At 31.5% G+C, this 15,796-nt stretch overlaps 3 protein-coding genes across 3 annotated transcripts; 2 read left to right on the top strand and 1 right to left on the bottom strand.

Annotated features, from left to right (window-relative positions):
• The first annotated feature begins 3,076 nt into the window (after positions 1–3,076).
• On the top strand, positions 3,077–7,810 carry LOC127253372 (uncharacterized). The gene is made up of 9 exons (XM_051277935.1): positions 3,077–3,274; positions 3,662–3,910; positions 4,018–4,130; positions 5,082–5,160; positions 5,251–5,279; positions 5,383–5,476; positions 6,111–6,200; positions 6,277–6,472; positions 7,007–7,810. The coding sequence occupies exons 2-9, from the start codon at positions 3,761–3,763 to the stop codon at positions 7,444–7,446; spliced, it is 1,191 nt and encodes a 396-aa protein (XP_051133892.1). The 5' UTR covers positions 3,077–3,274; positions 3,662–3,760; the 3' UTR covers positions 7,447–7,810.
• An 81-nt stretch (positions 7,811–7,891) lies between these two features.
• Positions 7,892–10,226, bottom strand: LOC127253371 (probable serine/threonine-protein kinase PBL23). The gene is made up of 6 exons (XM_051277934.1): positions 10,051–10,226; positions 9,782–9,961; positions 9,221–9,387; positions 8,922–9,111; positions 8,455–8,846; positions 7,892–8,299 (listed from the first exon to the last, which is right to left on the bottom strand). The coding sequence occupies exons 2-6, from the start codon at positions 9,906–9,908 to the stop codon at positions 7,976–7,978; spliced, it is 1,200 nt and encodes a 399-aa protein (XP_051133891.1). The 5' UTR covers positions 9,909–9,961; positions 10,051–10,226; the 3' UTR covers positions 7,892–7,975.
• A 392-nt stretch (positions 10,227–10,618) lies between these two features.
• On the top strand, positions 10,619–13,955 carry LOC127253146 (probable folate-biopterin transporter 4). The gene is made up of 7 exons (XM_051277580.1): positions 10,619–10,986; positions 11,551–11,678; positions 11,949–12,170; positions 12,345–12,806; positions 12,956–13,153; positions 13,230–13,367; positions 13,452–13,955. The coding sequence occupies exons 1-7, from the start codon at positions 10,906–10,908 to the stop codon at positions 13,711–13,713; spliced, it is 1,491 nt and encodes a 496-aa protein (XP_051133537.1). The 5' UTR covers positions 10,619–10,905; the 3' UTR covers positions 13,714–13,955.
• Positions 13,956–15,796: the final 1,841 nt, after the last annotated feature.

The following is a 15,796-nucleotide window of genomic DNA, read 5'->3' as shown; positions in this document are numbered from 1 at the left end:
TTTTAATATATAAAGGAAGAGCGTGAATGTTAGACATTCTTTTTGCATAATTTATTATTACAATGTTATTAATTTATACTTAAAAATAACTAATTGGTTGATCTAGATCCACAAATATTATAAAAATATTTTCCCCACACACAAAATTTTATTTGTAATTATTAAAACGGAATGTATAAAAACATCCATATAATAAAATAAATTACGTACATGGGACTTGTATTTTAATTTTGTTATGTATATATATATATATATATATTTAAATTAAATCAAATATTTATTTCTCATAAAAAAAATTATACCTAATAATTAATTTAATTAAAGACATTAACATCTAAAACACTAGTGTGTTTAATTTGCTTTGAGGGGTTTTTGTTTTTATTTTTATTATTGTTTAGGTGATATAATTTTTTATATGAAAAAATAAATATATTTTTTTTATAATACCAAAGTAACATTTTATTATTAAAAAATAGAACTATATAATTAAATTACATGTTTTATAAAAATAATAGTAAAGTAAAAGCTACAAGAATCATCATCATTATACATAAATAATGCATTGATTTTCATTATTGTTTATACTCAATTCCTTTAGTTTCAACCAACTCGTTTAATTAGTGATTTAATATTTAAAGTAATAGAATTTAGTAAATTAACAATAATAAATTTATTATATTATTTTATAATTTTTACGTGGATAGAGTTATTAGTATTTTTCAAGTAAGAATTAATATATATATGATTAAAAAATAAATAAATTGTCTGTGTAGTACGCCGAAAAATATGTCCGTCGATGTTTTCTACAAAAATTTTATAATTTTTTTTATATTATATATATTTTATTTATATATGATATTTAAAATATTTAAATACATATTTAAATTTTATTTTAATAATGTATACTAAATTTATTATAAAAATAATAACATCATTTATATACAAACTAATAAAATAAAATTATAATTAATTTATTAAATTACACAATATTTAAAAATATAGCTATATATGTTTAAAGGAGTTTGTATTATTACAATAATAGTAAATTTTTTAAAAATAATTTAGAGAAGGACTTTTGAAGTAAGTTTATTTGTTTTGTAAAATAGTTTGAAGGATTTTTTTTTTAATGTTAATATAAGATATATATATATATATATTTTGAAATATATATTTTTTTTAAAACCAAACAAACAAGAGTTTTAGTAATAAATATGATATTTTATGAAAAAAAAATTATAGTATAATTATTTGAAATATAAATAATGCCAGATTTTAAAATTGATGTAGTCTAAACAAAGCCAAAATATATAATATATATAATATTTTAAATAAAAATAAAATAATATACGTATATATTTATCTAAATATATATGGAGTATTAAACTATATTATAATGACACACAATTAATTGGTCCCATGCCTTCCCCATAAAAGAGTCACATGCACCATTTTTAAATGTGACATTATGACTTTGTTCTTTCATTTAAATTTTTTTAATTTTTTTTTTCAAAAAATTAATATACTATACAGATTTATTTTTTTAATATTATATGTATAATTTCCTATTATTCACATAAAAAAATATTATTTCAAACTAAAACACAAAATAAATACACGTTATCCCTCCTTTGGGGCATTTCTTCTCAATTATTGTATGATTGTATTTAATTTGAGCTTCAAATTTTAATTAATATTGTTTAATACATGATTTTTATACAAATTATATAATAGATATTTTTATAAAATATTAGTATTCAAATATAATTTAAATTAAATTTTAAATAAAAAATTCAAATTTAAACTAAAACTAAACACACATAATTTTAACTATTCAAATTTTATATTTATATTTTTAAAATATTTTATTTTTACAAATCATCAAATCATGTCCTCCCTCCGTCCTATATAATATGAGTGTATTACTGTAGATACGAGAATTTAGGTAAAGTATAATTAGTAAGTAATTAAGAAGTGTATTAGTAAAAATAATTATTATTTAGTAAAAATAATTATAGATTAAGATTAAGATAAATAAATAGTTTAATTAAAATTAAGAAAATTATAAAATTTAAAATTTAAAATGCTATTAAAGTGTATAATTATATTTCCAAAAATAGAAATGACAAGATATATGGACGGACGAAAATAGAAAATAGGGACAAATTATATGGGACGGAGGGAATATTATTTCTACCTCAAAACATTAAGAATATTTGGGATGAACACAAAAATTTAAAAATATTAATATTATATTAATATTGTGTTTATAAATATTTTTTAAATATCAAAATATTTATATTTTATGTTGTTATTGTTTTGGTACCAAAAAAATAATAAATATAATAATATTTTTGTCCCATAATAAAATATTATTTTTTTTATTTTAGTATATTTCATAACAAAATATCTTTACTATCTACTAACGTTATGAATACCCTTCAAACTTACAATATATAAACAAATGTCATTACATTTGTATCACACAGTATTAATAAGATTACTTTAGTCATGTCTATTTTATTTTTACTATATCCAAGATAATATTAATATTTTTAAAACTCCATATAAAAATGCAAATGGATACGCAGTTATGAAAAGGAAAGGAGTCTGTTAATTTTCACCGATCCCAAATATTTTTTATTATTTTAAAACAAAAAAAATATTTATTTTTAATATGAAATTAGACTGTATTTTTGTAAAGATTTTCTATCATTATACTCACTCCGTCCCATTCAAAGGTTGTCATCTTTTATTTTCGTCATTCCCAAAACAAGGTTACCATTTCTAATTTAGTAATTGTACTACTCATTTAACATAATAAATACCCTTTCAACTTACACTATATTATACAAATACCATAACTTTTTCCTTTTTTTTTTACAAATACCATTACTTTTATATTATACAATACTAATATGAGTTTTTTTGTCTTTTTCACTCTAATTTATTATAATACTAATATTCAAAAATTTATATGCAAAAAATATACAGTAAACGACAACCTGGGAGTGAGGGAGTATATTAATTTGATATATTAATATAAATAATTTAAATTTAAAATAGAAAACTCAAACAACCGCACAACGTTTCTATAGGGATCTGCTGGTTTGTTCATCGCCATGGATACTTTCTCCAAACCCTAGGCGCTATTCCCTGATGCTCTGATTCTCTTTCCCCATCGGTTCTACGCCGCCTCACTGCAACATTGTTCAGCGCTCGGCCTCTCTTCTTCCCCGTGACTTCGTCTACTACAGGCTACCGCTGCATCAAAGTTGTGAGTTCAGTCCTGCCTCCCTTTCAATCTTACGCGTGTAGAAGAAAAAAGCGAGAGAAAATGCTTCTAGCGTTCATGGCAATGTTGATTTTTGAATTTTTTGGTTATTTCAATACGATCGAGAAGCATGTGTGAAAATCGTTCGAGTAATTTAAAGGAGTTTTGATTTTTCGACGTTTGCGCTGTTTTGATTTTTAGAAGCTTTCTTTCAAGCGGTTGCGGATGATTTGAGTTTGATGTGTTTACTGTGTTTTGTGATTTCAAAGTCGATCTCATTCTATAATGTTTAAGCATTGCATCGACTTTGACATATATATATATATATTCAATTCGATCTTGTTCACTTCAAGCATTTGCACTAATAATATCGAGGTGTTTGTTGATCAGAACCTAGAAAAGCTTGCATCAGAGACAATCAAACTATAGATAAAAAAATTTTGATTGATGGGTTGGTGATATAGTGAGCTGAATCTCTGCTTCAATTTGATGCAAATGGAGAGGGAGATTGGTGTGGTAGAAGAGAGACTAAAGTCATTCACAGCTCAGCTGCATACAGAATGTGGTATTCTCGACCGCCTTGTTTATAAGCACAAAAATCAACATCGACGGTGCTCTTACTTTCAGTATGTACTCAAGGTTTGTTGCTCCTGTTTTCTAACTACAATCATATGTTTGAGCTTGGAATTGGATTTTCATGTGCTTGTTGAACCAATGGCATTTGTTTTTATTTTTGGTGGAAAAAGGTGAGGAGGGATTTGAACCTTTTGAAGTCCACAAATATGGAGGAGATTCTGGATTCGGCATTTATAGTGATCAATGGAAATAGGCCAAAGCAAAAGGTCCAACTTCTGGAAAGGTCCAGTTTTATTTTCCATTCATTCTGTATTCTTCTTACGAATTTTGTTGTGGAATATCGTTAAAGTCTTCAGTGTTCGTACACAAGTAGAGGTTTATATCCAGATATTAGGGCTCTACTTGGATAGAAGTTTTGGAAGTTATGGAAAAAATTGAAAATAGTAAAACATTAGACATTTGATATGATGTTTTGTGAAAGTAAAAATGTATTTGATGTGATGTTTTTTGAATAAGTTACAGTTGATGAATAGTTTGCACAAGTAAGGTTTATAGCCGGATATTAAGGTTCCATTTAGATAAAATTATTGACAGTTTTGGAAAAATTTGAAATTAGTACAAATGAGGTATTTGATATGATGTTTTATGAGAGTAAAAATGTATTTAATGTGATGTTTTTTGAAAAAGTTACTGTTGATGAATGGTTTACACAAGGTTTGTATCCAGATATAAAGGTTCCATTTAGATATAAGTTATGAGAGCTTTGGAAAGTTTTGAAAATAGTAAAGGGTTAGGTATTTGATTAGATGTTTTTTGAGAGTAATACTGTATTCAATGTGATGATTTTTGAAAAAGTTACTTTTGATGAATAACGTCAAAAGTTTCAAAAGTGTGTGTAATTAGAGCCTAACTTTTGTAGTTACTGTTTAGTGTATTTTTTTTTTAACCTTTCTTTGACTGTTATATTGAGTGTACGAAATTCTGAAAAAAAATGGTATGCATATTGGGTTTGATTAATTTTGCCTGTTTTACTTATAAATTGTTGTATGATGGTTTGATTATATGATTAGGTATCGGAGAAATGACGAGCTTAAAATGTATATACTTTTTTGTTATGGTTATGCTTTTATATACATAAAATTGAACATGATTTAGCAATGATCAAAGATTGGGGAAATATCTGAGTATGATAACAAACAAACACATTGATAGTTCCTCATCTTCTTACGTGCAGCTTGAAGCGTAGAAAGTGCAGTAGTGGCAAATACAATTTTTTGGTGAGGTTGTTGGGTTTTAGCCGTCTATTGTCTCAGGTAGTTTGTCTTTTTTCTTGTGAACTTGACATTCAAACACTTTCAGTTAATGCATTCGTCGTTTTGGCATCTTTCTCGTTGCTATTGCAGATTTCCGAGCCATTGCTGAAGGCAGCTATGTATCCTCATAATTTCCAACTGTTGACTTGCATTTGTTGTATTTGGATTTTGGTTTGTGATATAGAGTCTTATTTGTTATTGATTTTCCTTAACCACGCGCAGGGAGATATCGACTCTTCTTGCTAGGTCATTTTTTATGAAGTTTTCGTTGACAATATTATCTGTGCTTGCACGCATTCGAGTATTAGTTCAGCAGGTAAGCATGCCCAAGCCATTACTTGCCATGTATTTGATAGTGCTGTTTATTTTATAGTCTTTTTGGTTTGAGGAGTCAGAAGTGTTCGACATATTTGGGACAAATTTGCTTATAACTCACCTATGTTTTAGAAAGTCTTTGCTATTCTCTACCAAAAAATAAAAAAAAAAAAAAAAATAATAATAATAAAAAACAAAGGAAAAAAGTATGCACTATTCTCTCTCACAATTTAGAAATTGCGTGAGGCTCTCTCCTGTTTTTGCACATATTGTACAAAATTTAATTTTTAGGGAATTTTGTTCAATGTTTTATAAAAAATCAATATGATGAAAACTTTCTATACTATGTGTAGGTATAAGCAGTCTTGCATTTCTCTTTTTTCCATTCTATTTTTGTCTATGGCATAGTCAAATATTTACATCCCTTTGGATTCATTTACTCTCCTTTTGTTATTATCATATGATGGAAATTCAAATTGTATTATTGAACTTTCCTTCTCTATTTCTATGATGATATTCTTGTGGAAAAAAAATTCAAACTCTTTTGTGATCGACTACTTAAATAATCGTTTTCATTGCCTCTAAGCAAGTCGGTACTATGCCTTTTTAACGTGGTGTAATTCTTTTATCTACAGATGCTTTTGGATGTCGTACTTATATACAATACTGTTTCCCGTCTTTCTCATAAAGAACAGATTGTGAAATTAAATCAAGAAGGATTTGAGGTTAGTATTACAAGCAGAATCGATTCTCAAGATGATTTTGATTCTTGACCTTCATTGCTGTTTCCTTAAAGTGCAGGTCTTTAGAGAAATTTATCCCGGGAAAGAGAAAGAATCTTTAATGCTAGAATGCGTTTGGCAGACGGATAAATATATATTAGTTGAGAAGACGTGCGAAAATGAGAACAATACTCGAGCAACAGCAGCCGAACAAGTTGATGTCCCACTTAAAGCATCGAATATACAGTACAACAATATCGAGGTCTTACTCGGAGGTTAGAATCCAAACCCAAGCAATTCAATTCGTTTCATACCTCCCGTGTTTTAGGCTTTATTTATATGCATACTTTTGGAATTTTTATAGTACTATTTATCAAAAATAATTAAAAAAAAAAACTATTTTATCAAATAAATATTTTTTATTTAAATTATTACACTAAAATCTTAGTTTGTTTGTTTGATATTTATAATTTTTAGGTGTTTTTCTTGTGAGATATGGAGAGTTGTAAAAGGAATGATGTTTTGTGTGTTTTTATTGACCTATATATATATATATATATATATTATTTTTTCGAGTAATACTTTTGGGACTCGTGAATGATGAAAGCACTGAGTGAACACACTCTTATTTTCTATACAAAACACAACATCCAATTCTTATTTACATTATATCAAAAAATATATTTTTTATTCGATTTTTCACTTCTCCAAACGCACCAAAACTTGTATCTAATTTTTTCATGTTTCAAATACTTCTTGTCCATATTGATTTCCCCAGTCACGACTTACTTCCCCGATTGTTCTAACAGATTCAATCCACACAAAAAAAGAAGGCGTCGACCCTATACACAACAATGACCATAAGAACACCCCAACCCCAAATGGAGCTGGGTCTTCAAATGGTAATAACATAGGTCCCCTAATGGACAGGTCAGCAGGATCATCAGCCTCTGAGACGAACAGTGAGAAGTTGCACGAAGATGGTTTCTCTGTGCCTGAATTTGTCGACCTCGGCAGTACTTGCCGGGAACCTGGTTTAACGGCTAATGCTATCACGCCCTCTCGTCACATTGAACTAAGAAAAGATGCGAAAAGGAAGAAGAAGACGGTCGCATTTGTATCTGTTAATGCACCGGCTTCTTCGACTGTAGGGGAATCAAAATCAGCTTTGCACGAAAAAGGTATCGACAAGAAAGATCCATTTTTCGACCTCCTCACCGGTGGAGGTATGAATAGTAGTTTCTCTTAAGCTATATATATTGATGGGGGAATTAGTGGCTTTTTATTTATTTATTTTAAAAAAAATTTCAAGTTAAAAATTTTGGAAATAGTGAAAAATTGAGTATTTAATATGATGTTACGTGAGATTAAAGAAATATTTAATGTGGTCGGGTTAGCAAAAATATGAAATTGAAATAATTTTATCGACTTGAAATTTGGTTCCCGCAGTTTGGGTTCGAGACTACAAATTTTTATTCTAAATTTCATGCGTCCATGTGTAAACTGTATAAAAGTTGAAGTGGCTTCAACTATCGCGGAGTCTGAAAATGATGATACAAATTTGTAAACATATAGTTAATGATAGTTTATATTTTACAGATATATTATTTGACTATATATCTTGTAATAAGATTAAAGATAATACATTTTTTGAGTGTGCAAAAAAAAAAAAATGTTGATAGAAAATAATTAAAAAATCAAATCAGGATAGAATAACTTTCTACACACACATATATATATATATATTATAACATATTCATTCTTTACATTCTTTACCATCATTCTTTACATTCTTTACATTCTTTACCATCATTCTTACCTTCCTCTTCATCTTCCTTAACTTCCCTTTCATCACCATCACCACCATGCTTTTGCTTGTCTTCTTCATCTGCATCTGCAACAACCCTCACTTTACTGTTAGCACACACATACTCTAAAGCAATTACCACATCGCTAATCACCGGCCGCGCCATGTCGTCTTCCTGCAGACACATTGCCGCTATGGCAAGCGCCTGATACAACGCCTTCTCTGGGAACTTCCCCTCCAGCAACGGATCCGCCATCACTCGAAACCTCTTCTTGTCCTTGAACAACGGCTCCGCCTGCTCCAACAACATTTTCACCTCTTTCACAACAATAATATTAAATTACCATCTCACCTAGAAAACTTTGAATTTGAACTTAGTGAGATACACATCATTTATTATTATATAATAATAGCAACAATAATCCCCATCTTTGGAAATGAACTACGTACCCAACTGATCAAGTTCTGTTCTTGACTCGGTCTGGTGCAGTCGAGCACTCTCCTCCCCGTGATTATCTCCAGAAGCACCACGCCAAAGCTGTACACGTCAGATTTCTTAGTCAGCCGCCCCGTGGAGGCGTACTCCGGCGCGCAATAGCCGTACGTTCCCATCACACGCGTAGAAACGTGGGATATTCCATCGACCGGTCCTAACTTGGCGAGCCCGAAATCAGATAGCTTTGGGTTGAAATCTTTGTCGAGGAGGATGTTTGAGGCCTTGAAGTCGCGGTAGATTACTGGTGGATTAGCCGTTTCGTGGAGGTACTCCAGCCCTTTTGCTGCTCCTTCCGCGACTTTCATCCTCGTGTACCAGTCGAGTGGCTTCTGATCCTCGTCAAGATCTGCAAAACAGCGTCGTCCCATCACTCTGTAATGGCGAAACAGAATGTTCTTGAGATGAAAAAACTTTAACATACTTAGGAGATGATCCTCCAAAGAACCATTTTGCATATAATCGTAAACTAGCAGCCGGTGTTGGCCTTCCCCGCAGTATCCGACTAAATTGACAAGATTCGGGTGGTGAAGAAGGCTTAGCATCAAAACTTCGACTATAAATTCGTAGTTTCCTTGTAGACCATCCCTGTTGAGTTCTTTCACTGCAATATCCTGAGAACAAATTTGATCACTGCTGATATTCAAAATCGAACAAAAAATTTAAGAGAATTCGAGTAATCTAGACAAAAGGGGAAGAATGGATATATATAGCAGACATTACAATGTTTTTTCGCTTGGAATAGCCTTTATACACCCTCCCGAATCCACCCTCGCCTATCAAAGCCTTAAGGCTGAAGTTTTGAGTAGCATCGGATAGCTCTTTGTATGTGAAAATCTCAGCAGAAATGTTTCCCTTCCCTAGTTGTTCTATTTCTTCGTCTATGTACTCTGCAAAATTATCTAATCAGTCAATTGGTTTGTTCCTTTATTCGACAGAGATTCAATTGCGTTGGTTCATCTTCAATAATGCATTTTGTGAACAGATTAAGAAAGAAATTGATCTATAGCTGCTCGAGGAACATGAATTCAACTATCAATCCAGCACATATGAACCTCAGTTAGGGATATCAGAATGCATAATTGCAACCTCCATGAGGAATTTCAGCAAAATGACAGACACATCACTACAGAAATTCCTAACCCTAGAAAAGGAAGGAGAGCAAGGAAAACAGAGGCGGCGATAAACCAATATGCAATATATTATATATATATATATATACCAAACGACCAAAAAACCTTAAAAAACGCCATACATTGCTGTTGCCATGATCAATAATCTCACCAGCTTTTCCAGACGACCGATTAGACAACGAGGGGAAGGATTTCGATTTCTTATGCTCAGGCCTCTCATCGAACGATTTGTGAGGGAATCTCCCTTCCGAAGCGCGGCAGGTGAAACAGCTCCTCATCCTTCAATTCCTTCGTCCAAATCTTCTCAAAACAACTACAACAACACGAAAACCTTCCCAATCCGAACACAATTAAACCCTAACATAAAATTTTCCCATATTCGTACATTCAAAACACAATCAACAGGATTCCGAACTCAACTGCAACCACACGCAGAAGGAATAGGAAATTCGAGGCGTCCAAACCGCACTAGCTTCGATGCGATCTCTCTCGCCGGAAATTCGAAAGGATCACAGCGCGGGTGCAGCCGTGCAGCAGAGCTTTCCTTTCCTTTCCTTTCCTTCGCTGCTGAAGAAGAAACGTAAATTCTGCAGAAATGTGTGATTTTGAATTCTGCAAATTGTTTTATCTTTCTCTATGTTTAGTAACTAACATAACTGAAGTCTGAAATGCCAGCTGGACACTATTTGGACCAATGGAATTGCTTCCCTCGCGATTTTTGATGTCATTCGTACACGTGGAATATTTTTATTGTTTTCTAATATTTTCTATATTTTATAATAATAAAAATTTAAATTATACCCATCTTCCTGAAATATTTATGCTAATTTATTTATTTATTTTCACAGTAAATTAAATTTATTAGTAGTCAATTATTATTATTATTTATTTTAAAATAAAAAGAAAACTAGCCATAATTTTTAAAGGAAAAAAAAATCAATAAATTAGAGTCAAAGAATAAAATCCTTGTCTTAAAGTCAATAAAAGAACAAAATGAGAAACCGTTGAAGACGAAGAGAGGAGAATTGGAGAAAGGAGGGAGACCCAAATTTGAAGATCGGATTACTGCATTTTTCTGCAATTACAATTCAGGAATTCGGTGAATCAGGGCAAACAGGGTCTCCGGAAGCAAGGACGAAGAAGAATTCTTCGCAATCCAATCCAGGATTGGGGATTTTTCTGTAGCCGATAATGGTACGAAGCTCTTGGATGGTGTGGCGCGAGGAAAAGTTAAGCATTAACCCCCAGGAGAAGAATAATTAATCGAAAAAAAAAATGATAACGTGGTTGAAACAATTGCGGATCGCGTTTGGAGCGTCGTTTTTGTGGCTTGTCTGTTTGATTTACTTCACGCAGGTTCGTTTATACGCTCCCTTACGGAATTTTAGTTTCCTCTTATTTGCGTAGATTGATTTTGCTGCGATTGTAAGTTTTGAATTCGTTGTTATTGTTATTTTTGTTTATTCTGATTTGAATTTTGGAGAACGCCGTTGTATATCTATGTTCTTGTCATTGCAAAAGTATGGATGAACTGATTTCGATATTTTCTTTTGATTCTCTTCCGGAATTTGCGTTTATGGCGACTGGTGATAGTTTTAGGGTTTATGTTATTCACATTGATGTAGATCTCACGTATAACACGGTATTGTTGAATTTGTTCCTCTTGTATGGATTCCCCCAATTTGGCTACCTTGTTCGTATGAGAAGCTTTTTCTTATGTTGCCCTAATATAATTTTGATTGGCATTGAAATATGATGCTGATTATTCGATTAGGGTTGAATGAAATTCTGAATTATACCTCAAGATGGAATTAGAAGTATTGAATTATTCCAAAGCTGTTTTTGCTTTTTCTGCATTGGTTGAATATGAATCCATGTAGTTTACCTACCATTTTTACAAGGTTTTTCTACGATCCACAGGGATTCAGATCGTTCGTGTGGACGGCAGTGTCGTACCAGCTGAAGGACAAGCTAAAGCTCTCCCCATCAGCTTCCCAGTTTGTAGCATCGGTAGCATTTTTTCCATGGAGTATCAAGCCATTATATGGGTATATTTAACTATAAACTCTTTGATTTACGCTTCGGTTAATTAACTTGATCTGAAGATACACCTCTGTTTCTTTTGAACAAAATAGATACCCTGCATTTAGTGCTTTTTTCATATTCTTGATTGCCTGTTTGATGATTCGAAAATATGAAGTTTCTCTTGTTCAAGCAACTGAGCTCTGTAATGTTTGATCAATAAGATCATTTTTTTATTTTGTTTTATTTTTTGGGTTGCAAAAGGTTTCACTGTGCACTTAAATCATAATTTGCAGAATATTATCTGACTGCATACCGATTCTTGGAAGAAAAAGAACCCCTTACTTAATAATTGCGACGTTGCTGTCCTTCTTCCCATGGCTTATTCTAAGCATCAGCACAGGGTGGAGGAGCTCTAGAGTGCCTCTCATGGTTCTGTTGACAGCACAAAATTTGGGATCTGCAATGGCTGATGTTGTGATCGATGCCATGATAGCTGAGGCAGTAAGGTTTGAGAGGTGAGCATTCATTTTCAGTGATCTTTTTATTCAAATTATTTCAGAATCTTAGCCAATAGTCTCTAATTAACTTTCAAAAAGATTGAATCGTGAGTTAGGGCTGACAATTATCATAGCTGATCAGTGTCATATTCGATCTATGCTTAAATTACTCCTAAAATTGCACATGATTAGGGCTTCTTTCGCCGGTGATCTTCAGTCAGTTTCGTGGATGTCAATGGCGTTGGGAGGGATATGCGGAAGTTTGCTCGGTGGATATGCTCTGACTAACATACCAACAGACAAAATTTTTTTGCTCTTCACAGCATTACCTGCACTACAGCTGCTGTCTTGCGGTTTAGTCGACGAAAATTCTGTTAGCCGTAAAGTTTCTTCAACAAGTGTAACTTCAAATGGAGCCTCCCATTCAGTAAATGGCAGCGATTTTCCCGAAGATAAAACTTCCACAGTTAAGTCCAAACCCAACAATTTGAGGAGAAAGAGGAGCAAGAAAACTGCAGAGGGAGAACCAGTTCCGGGAAATAAAAAAATTCAGTCTCATGAAATCCATGGAACTTCAGCAACAAAATCATCCCATTCCCTGAAAACAGCTGCATTTACTTTGTTCGATGCTTTTCGACAGCCAATCATTCTGAGGTAAATATCGATCTGTTTTTTTTACATAGTAGTATTTGCTTTGTATTTATGCATATCGGTATATAATTAACTTCTAGAAGTTTCCGGTGCTTTCTATTCCATTGCATGAATAACTGATTTTTTTGCTCGGATTTTCCCGGGAATCATAGGCCTATGACATGGTTTTTCCTGGCACACGTCACTGTTCCGAACCTCTCAACCATCATGTTCTACTATCAGACAGAAGTTCTCAAATTAGAGGCTTCGTTTTTAGGCAGAGCACGAGTCGTCGGATGGTTGGGTCTCATGCTTGGCACCTTTATCTACAATCGGTTTTTGAAGAAGATGAAATTACGGAGGATTCTTTTGTAAGTCCATCTCGAACCTTTCTTACACATCGATGCTTTCCACATTACTCATCGATTAGCCATGAAATCTAATCAGGTACGCTCATTTCGGGTTGGCTATACTGAGCCTTCTCGATGGAGTCTTGGTGTCGCGATCGCATGTTCACGTCGGGATAAGCGACAAGGTCATGGTCCTGTTCGGATCCGCGCTTTCAGACGGCATCAACCAATTCAAGTAGAGTATTACTTCTGTTTGATACGATTTTTCTTTTTTCGATCAATCCCTTTTACTGAAAAATTTTCGCCGCTTGCTCGGCAGGTTCATGCCGTTCCTAATCTTGTCGGGACAACTTTGCCCTCCCGGCGTAGAAGGTACGCTGTTCGCACTCTTTATGTCGATAAACAACTTTGGCTCCACGGTTGGCTCGTTCGTGGGCGCCGGGCTGGCTTCGATTCTTAGTATTTCGTCGGGTAGTTTCGATAATCTTTTCGCGGGCATTGTAGTTCAGGTTGTGTGCTCGTTCATCCCTGTTGCTTTCTTGTTTTTGATACCTAAAGAAGCTACGGGAATATCGGCATAGAATAGAATTACAGAGAAAAAAACAGAGGATTTGTTGGCTTCTGTTAGAGAAAATAGGAACTTAGCTATGGATACATAGAGAAGATATAATATGACAGCCACATTGTTAAAAATCAATAAGTTTGTCCTTGATTTCAATTAGGATAAAGATGGAGGGGGGATTTGTGAACTTTCTTGTGTAGGGGCTGATTGGGTAATATTGGTTTAATATTTGAAATTACCATGACATGTTTGTTTTATTATATGGTTGGTTTTATTTAGATTTATTTAAGAGTGGGTTTGTTGTGTTTTGGGATCAATTTTTTTATTATTAAAAATAAAATTACGGTTTGTTGCATGGTAAAATACTAAAAATAAACTTTTAAAAAATAAATATATATTTTGTATTTGTATAAACAAAAATGACACAATGTATATACCCTTTAAATTAAAAGAAATAATATATAAGCCTAATCTAGCCTAACTTGTCCATTGCAATCCGATCCATAAGCCAGGCCCGGATGTACTTTAGCCGGATCTTGGAGTTTTGACCTATTTATAAAATTTTATTTTAAAATATATCAAATTAAATATATTGTTATATTTTTATATTTTCTTATTATCAAATTAAATTTTTATTTTTTTATTTTTTTTGACATCCATCCATGATCATCAAATTTGAATCATTATTCCAACTAAAAATACTTCACCACTTGACCTACAAAGTTTTAACACGAAACTCAACTTTCAAATTCATAAACAAAAAAATATACTTTTTTACATATCTCTAGTCTATAACATTCTAAATGAAAAATAATTAAGCATTAAATTTATAGCTATAGAAAGTTGTTCATACCATATACTAGTATAGGCATGCAAATATGCAATAATATAAGACATCTTATTACAAATATTGATATTATAGGGTTTGCTTGTTCATCATATCTATAATATTAAAATCTCATAAATTTCATTTTTAAATTGGTTTTAATTATTTTTAAACTACATTAAGATAAGAACCCATAGTTTTTTTATACATTTCTTTTAAAAAATTCTCCCTCCGTCCCACGTACCATGTCCACGTTGCCGTTTCTGTCCGTCCCACGTACCATGTCATTTTTCTTTTTCGGAAAATGATTACACTTTAAAATTTCATCTTAAACTTTTTAATTTTATTTTTTTTAAAATTTTAATTAAACTAATTAGTTATCTTAATCTTAATTTATAATTATTTATATTATCGGATAATTATTTTCACTAATATATTCTTAATTATCTACTAATTACATCATTCCTAAAATACCGTGTCTACAGTGTAGCAGACACGGCATATGGGACGGAGGTAGTATATAAATAGATAAGAACCAATTAACATTAATGGCTTGATTCTAGCCGTTTTTATCTTAAACATTTTGAACTCTAAGAAAACCCTATCTTGAGCATCATTTCCTTCAAAAAAATATCTTTTAACTATTAATAATAATTGACCTTTTCCCCAATATTTTTGGCAAGATCTCACTCAATCTTTGTGTGTGTTTGTGTTTTTGGTTTTTGGATATTTTGGGTGTTGTGGATGAGAGATATTTTTAATATAAAATAAATTTTCAATAAGCATGCACTTTAAATAAAAATTATTATATTACACACATTTATTATTTTTTATGTTACCTACATAATTTTTATGCATCACATAAAAATATATCCCTTCAAACTATTTCATAAAACAATCACACCCGTGAGGTTTTGAATTGAGAGTAATGATTTGTGTAACAATGTGTTTAATTTATTTTTTAAATATTTAAATACCATTATTCAGCCTGCATAATTTTCAATAAAAATTATCTAATAAAATATTGTACCAAAATACTATTTGAATAAAAACTCAAATAAACACTCCATTTCAAATCAATATTAAATCACTCCTAAACAAACCTTAAACATTTCCATTTTCAATTTTTACTCTTCCGATCCGTTGGTGTTATTATTATTATTATTATTATTATTATTATTGAGTGAAATAGTTATATTTTGTAGGAAATTTTGATATATTTATATAAAAATAGTAATGTTGTATAGTGGTAAAATTCAAAAAAAAAAAAAAAAGA

Source organism: Andrographis paniculata, unplaced genomic scaffold (assembly GCF_009805555.1).
Source record: "Andrographis paniculata isolate CXL003 unplaced genomic scaffold, ASM980555v1 Contig50END, whole genome shotgun sequence".
NCBI lineage: Eukaryota > Viridiplantae > Streptophyta > Magnoliopsida > Lamiales > Acanthaceae > Andrographis > Andrographis paniculata.
The sequence above is the reverse complement of the archived record's forward strand: the minus strand, read 5'-3'. Positions and strand labels throughout refer to the sequence as shown.

Coding starts and splice junctions, on each gene's coding strand:
- LOC127253372 (XM_051277935.1), top strand. CDS start 3,761: ATGCAAATGGAGAGGGAGATTGGTGTGGTAGAAGAGAGACTAAAGTCA. Junction 4,131..5,081: donor AAGGTCCAACTTCTGGAAAG/GTCCAGTTTTAT, acceptor TCTTACGTGCAG/CTTGAAGCGTAGAAAGTGCA. Junction 6,201..6,276: donor TAAATCAAGAAGGATTTGAG/GTTAGTATTACA, acceptor CTTAAAGTGCAG/GTCTTTAGAGAAATTTATCC.
- LOC127253371 (XM_051277934.1), bottom strand. CDS start 9,908: ATGAGGAGCTGTTTCACCTGCCGCGCTTCGGAAGGGAGATTCCCTCAC. Junction 9,112..9,220: donor ATTCCAAGCGAAAAAACATT/GTAATGTCTGCT, acceptor ATTTGTTCTCAG/GATATTGCAGTGAAAGAACT. Junction 8,847..8,921: donor TTTGGAGGATCATCTCCTAA/GTATGTTAAAGT, acceptor GCTGTTTTGCAG/ATCTTGACGAGGATCAGAAG.
- LOC127253146 (XM_051277580.1), top strand. CDS start 10,906: ATGATAACGTGGTTGAAACAATTGCGGATCGCGTTTGGAGCGTCGTTT. Junction 10,987..11,550: donor GTTTGATTTACTTCACGCAG/GTTCGTTTATAC, acceptor TACGATCCACAG/GGATTCAGATCGTTCGTGTG. Junction 13,368..13,451: donor GACGGCATCAACCAATTCAA/GTAGAGTATTAC, acceptor CTTGCTCGGCAG/GTTCATGCCGTTCCTAATCT.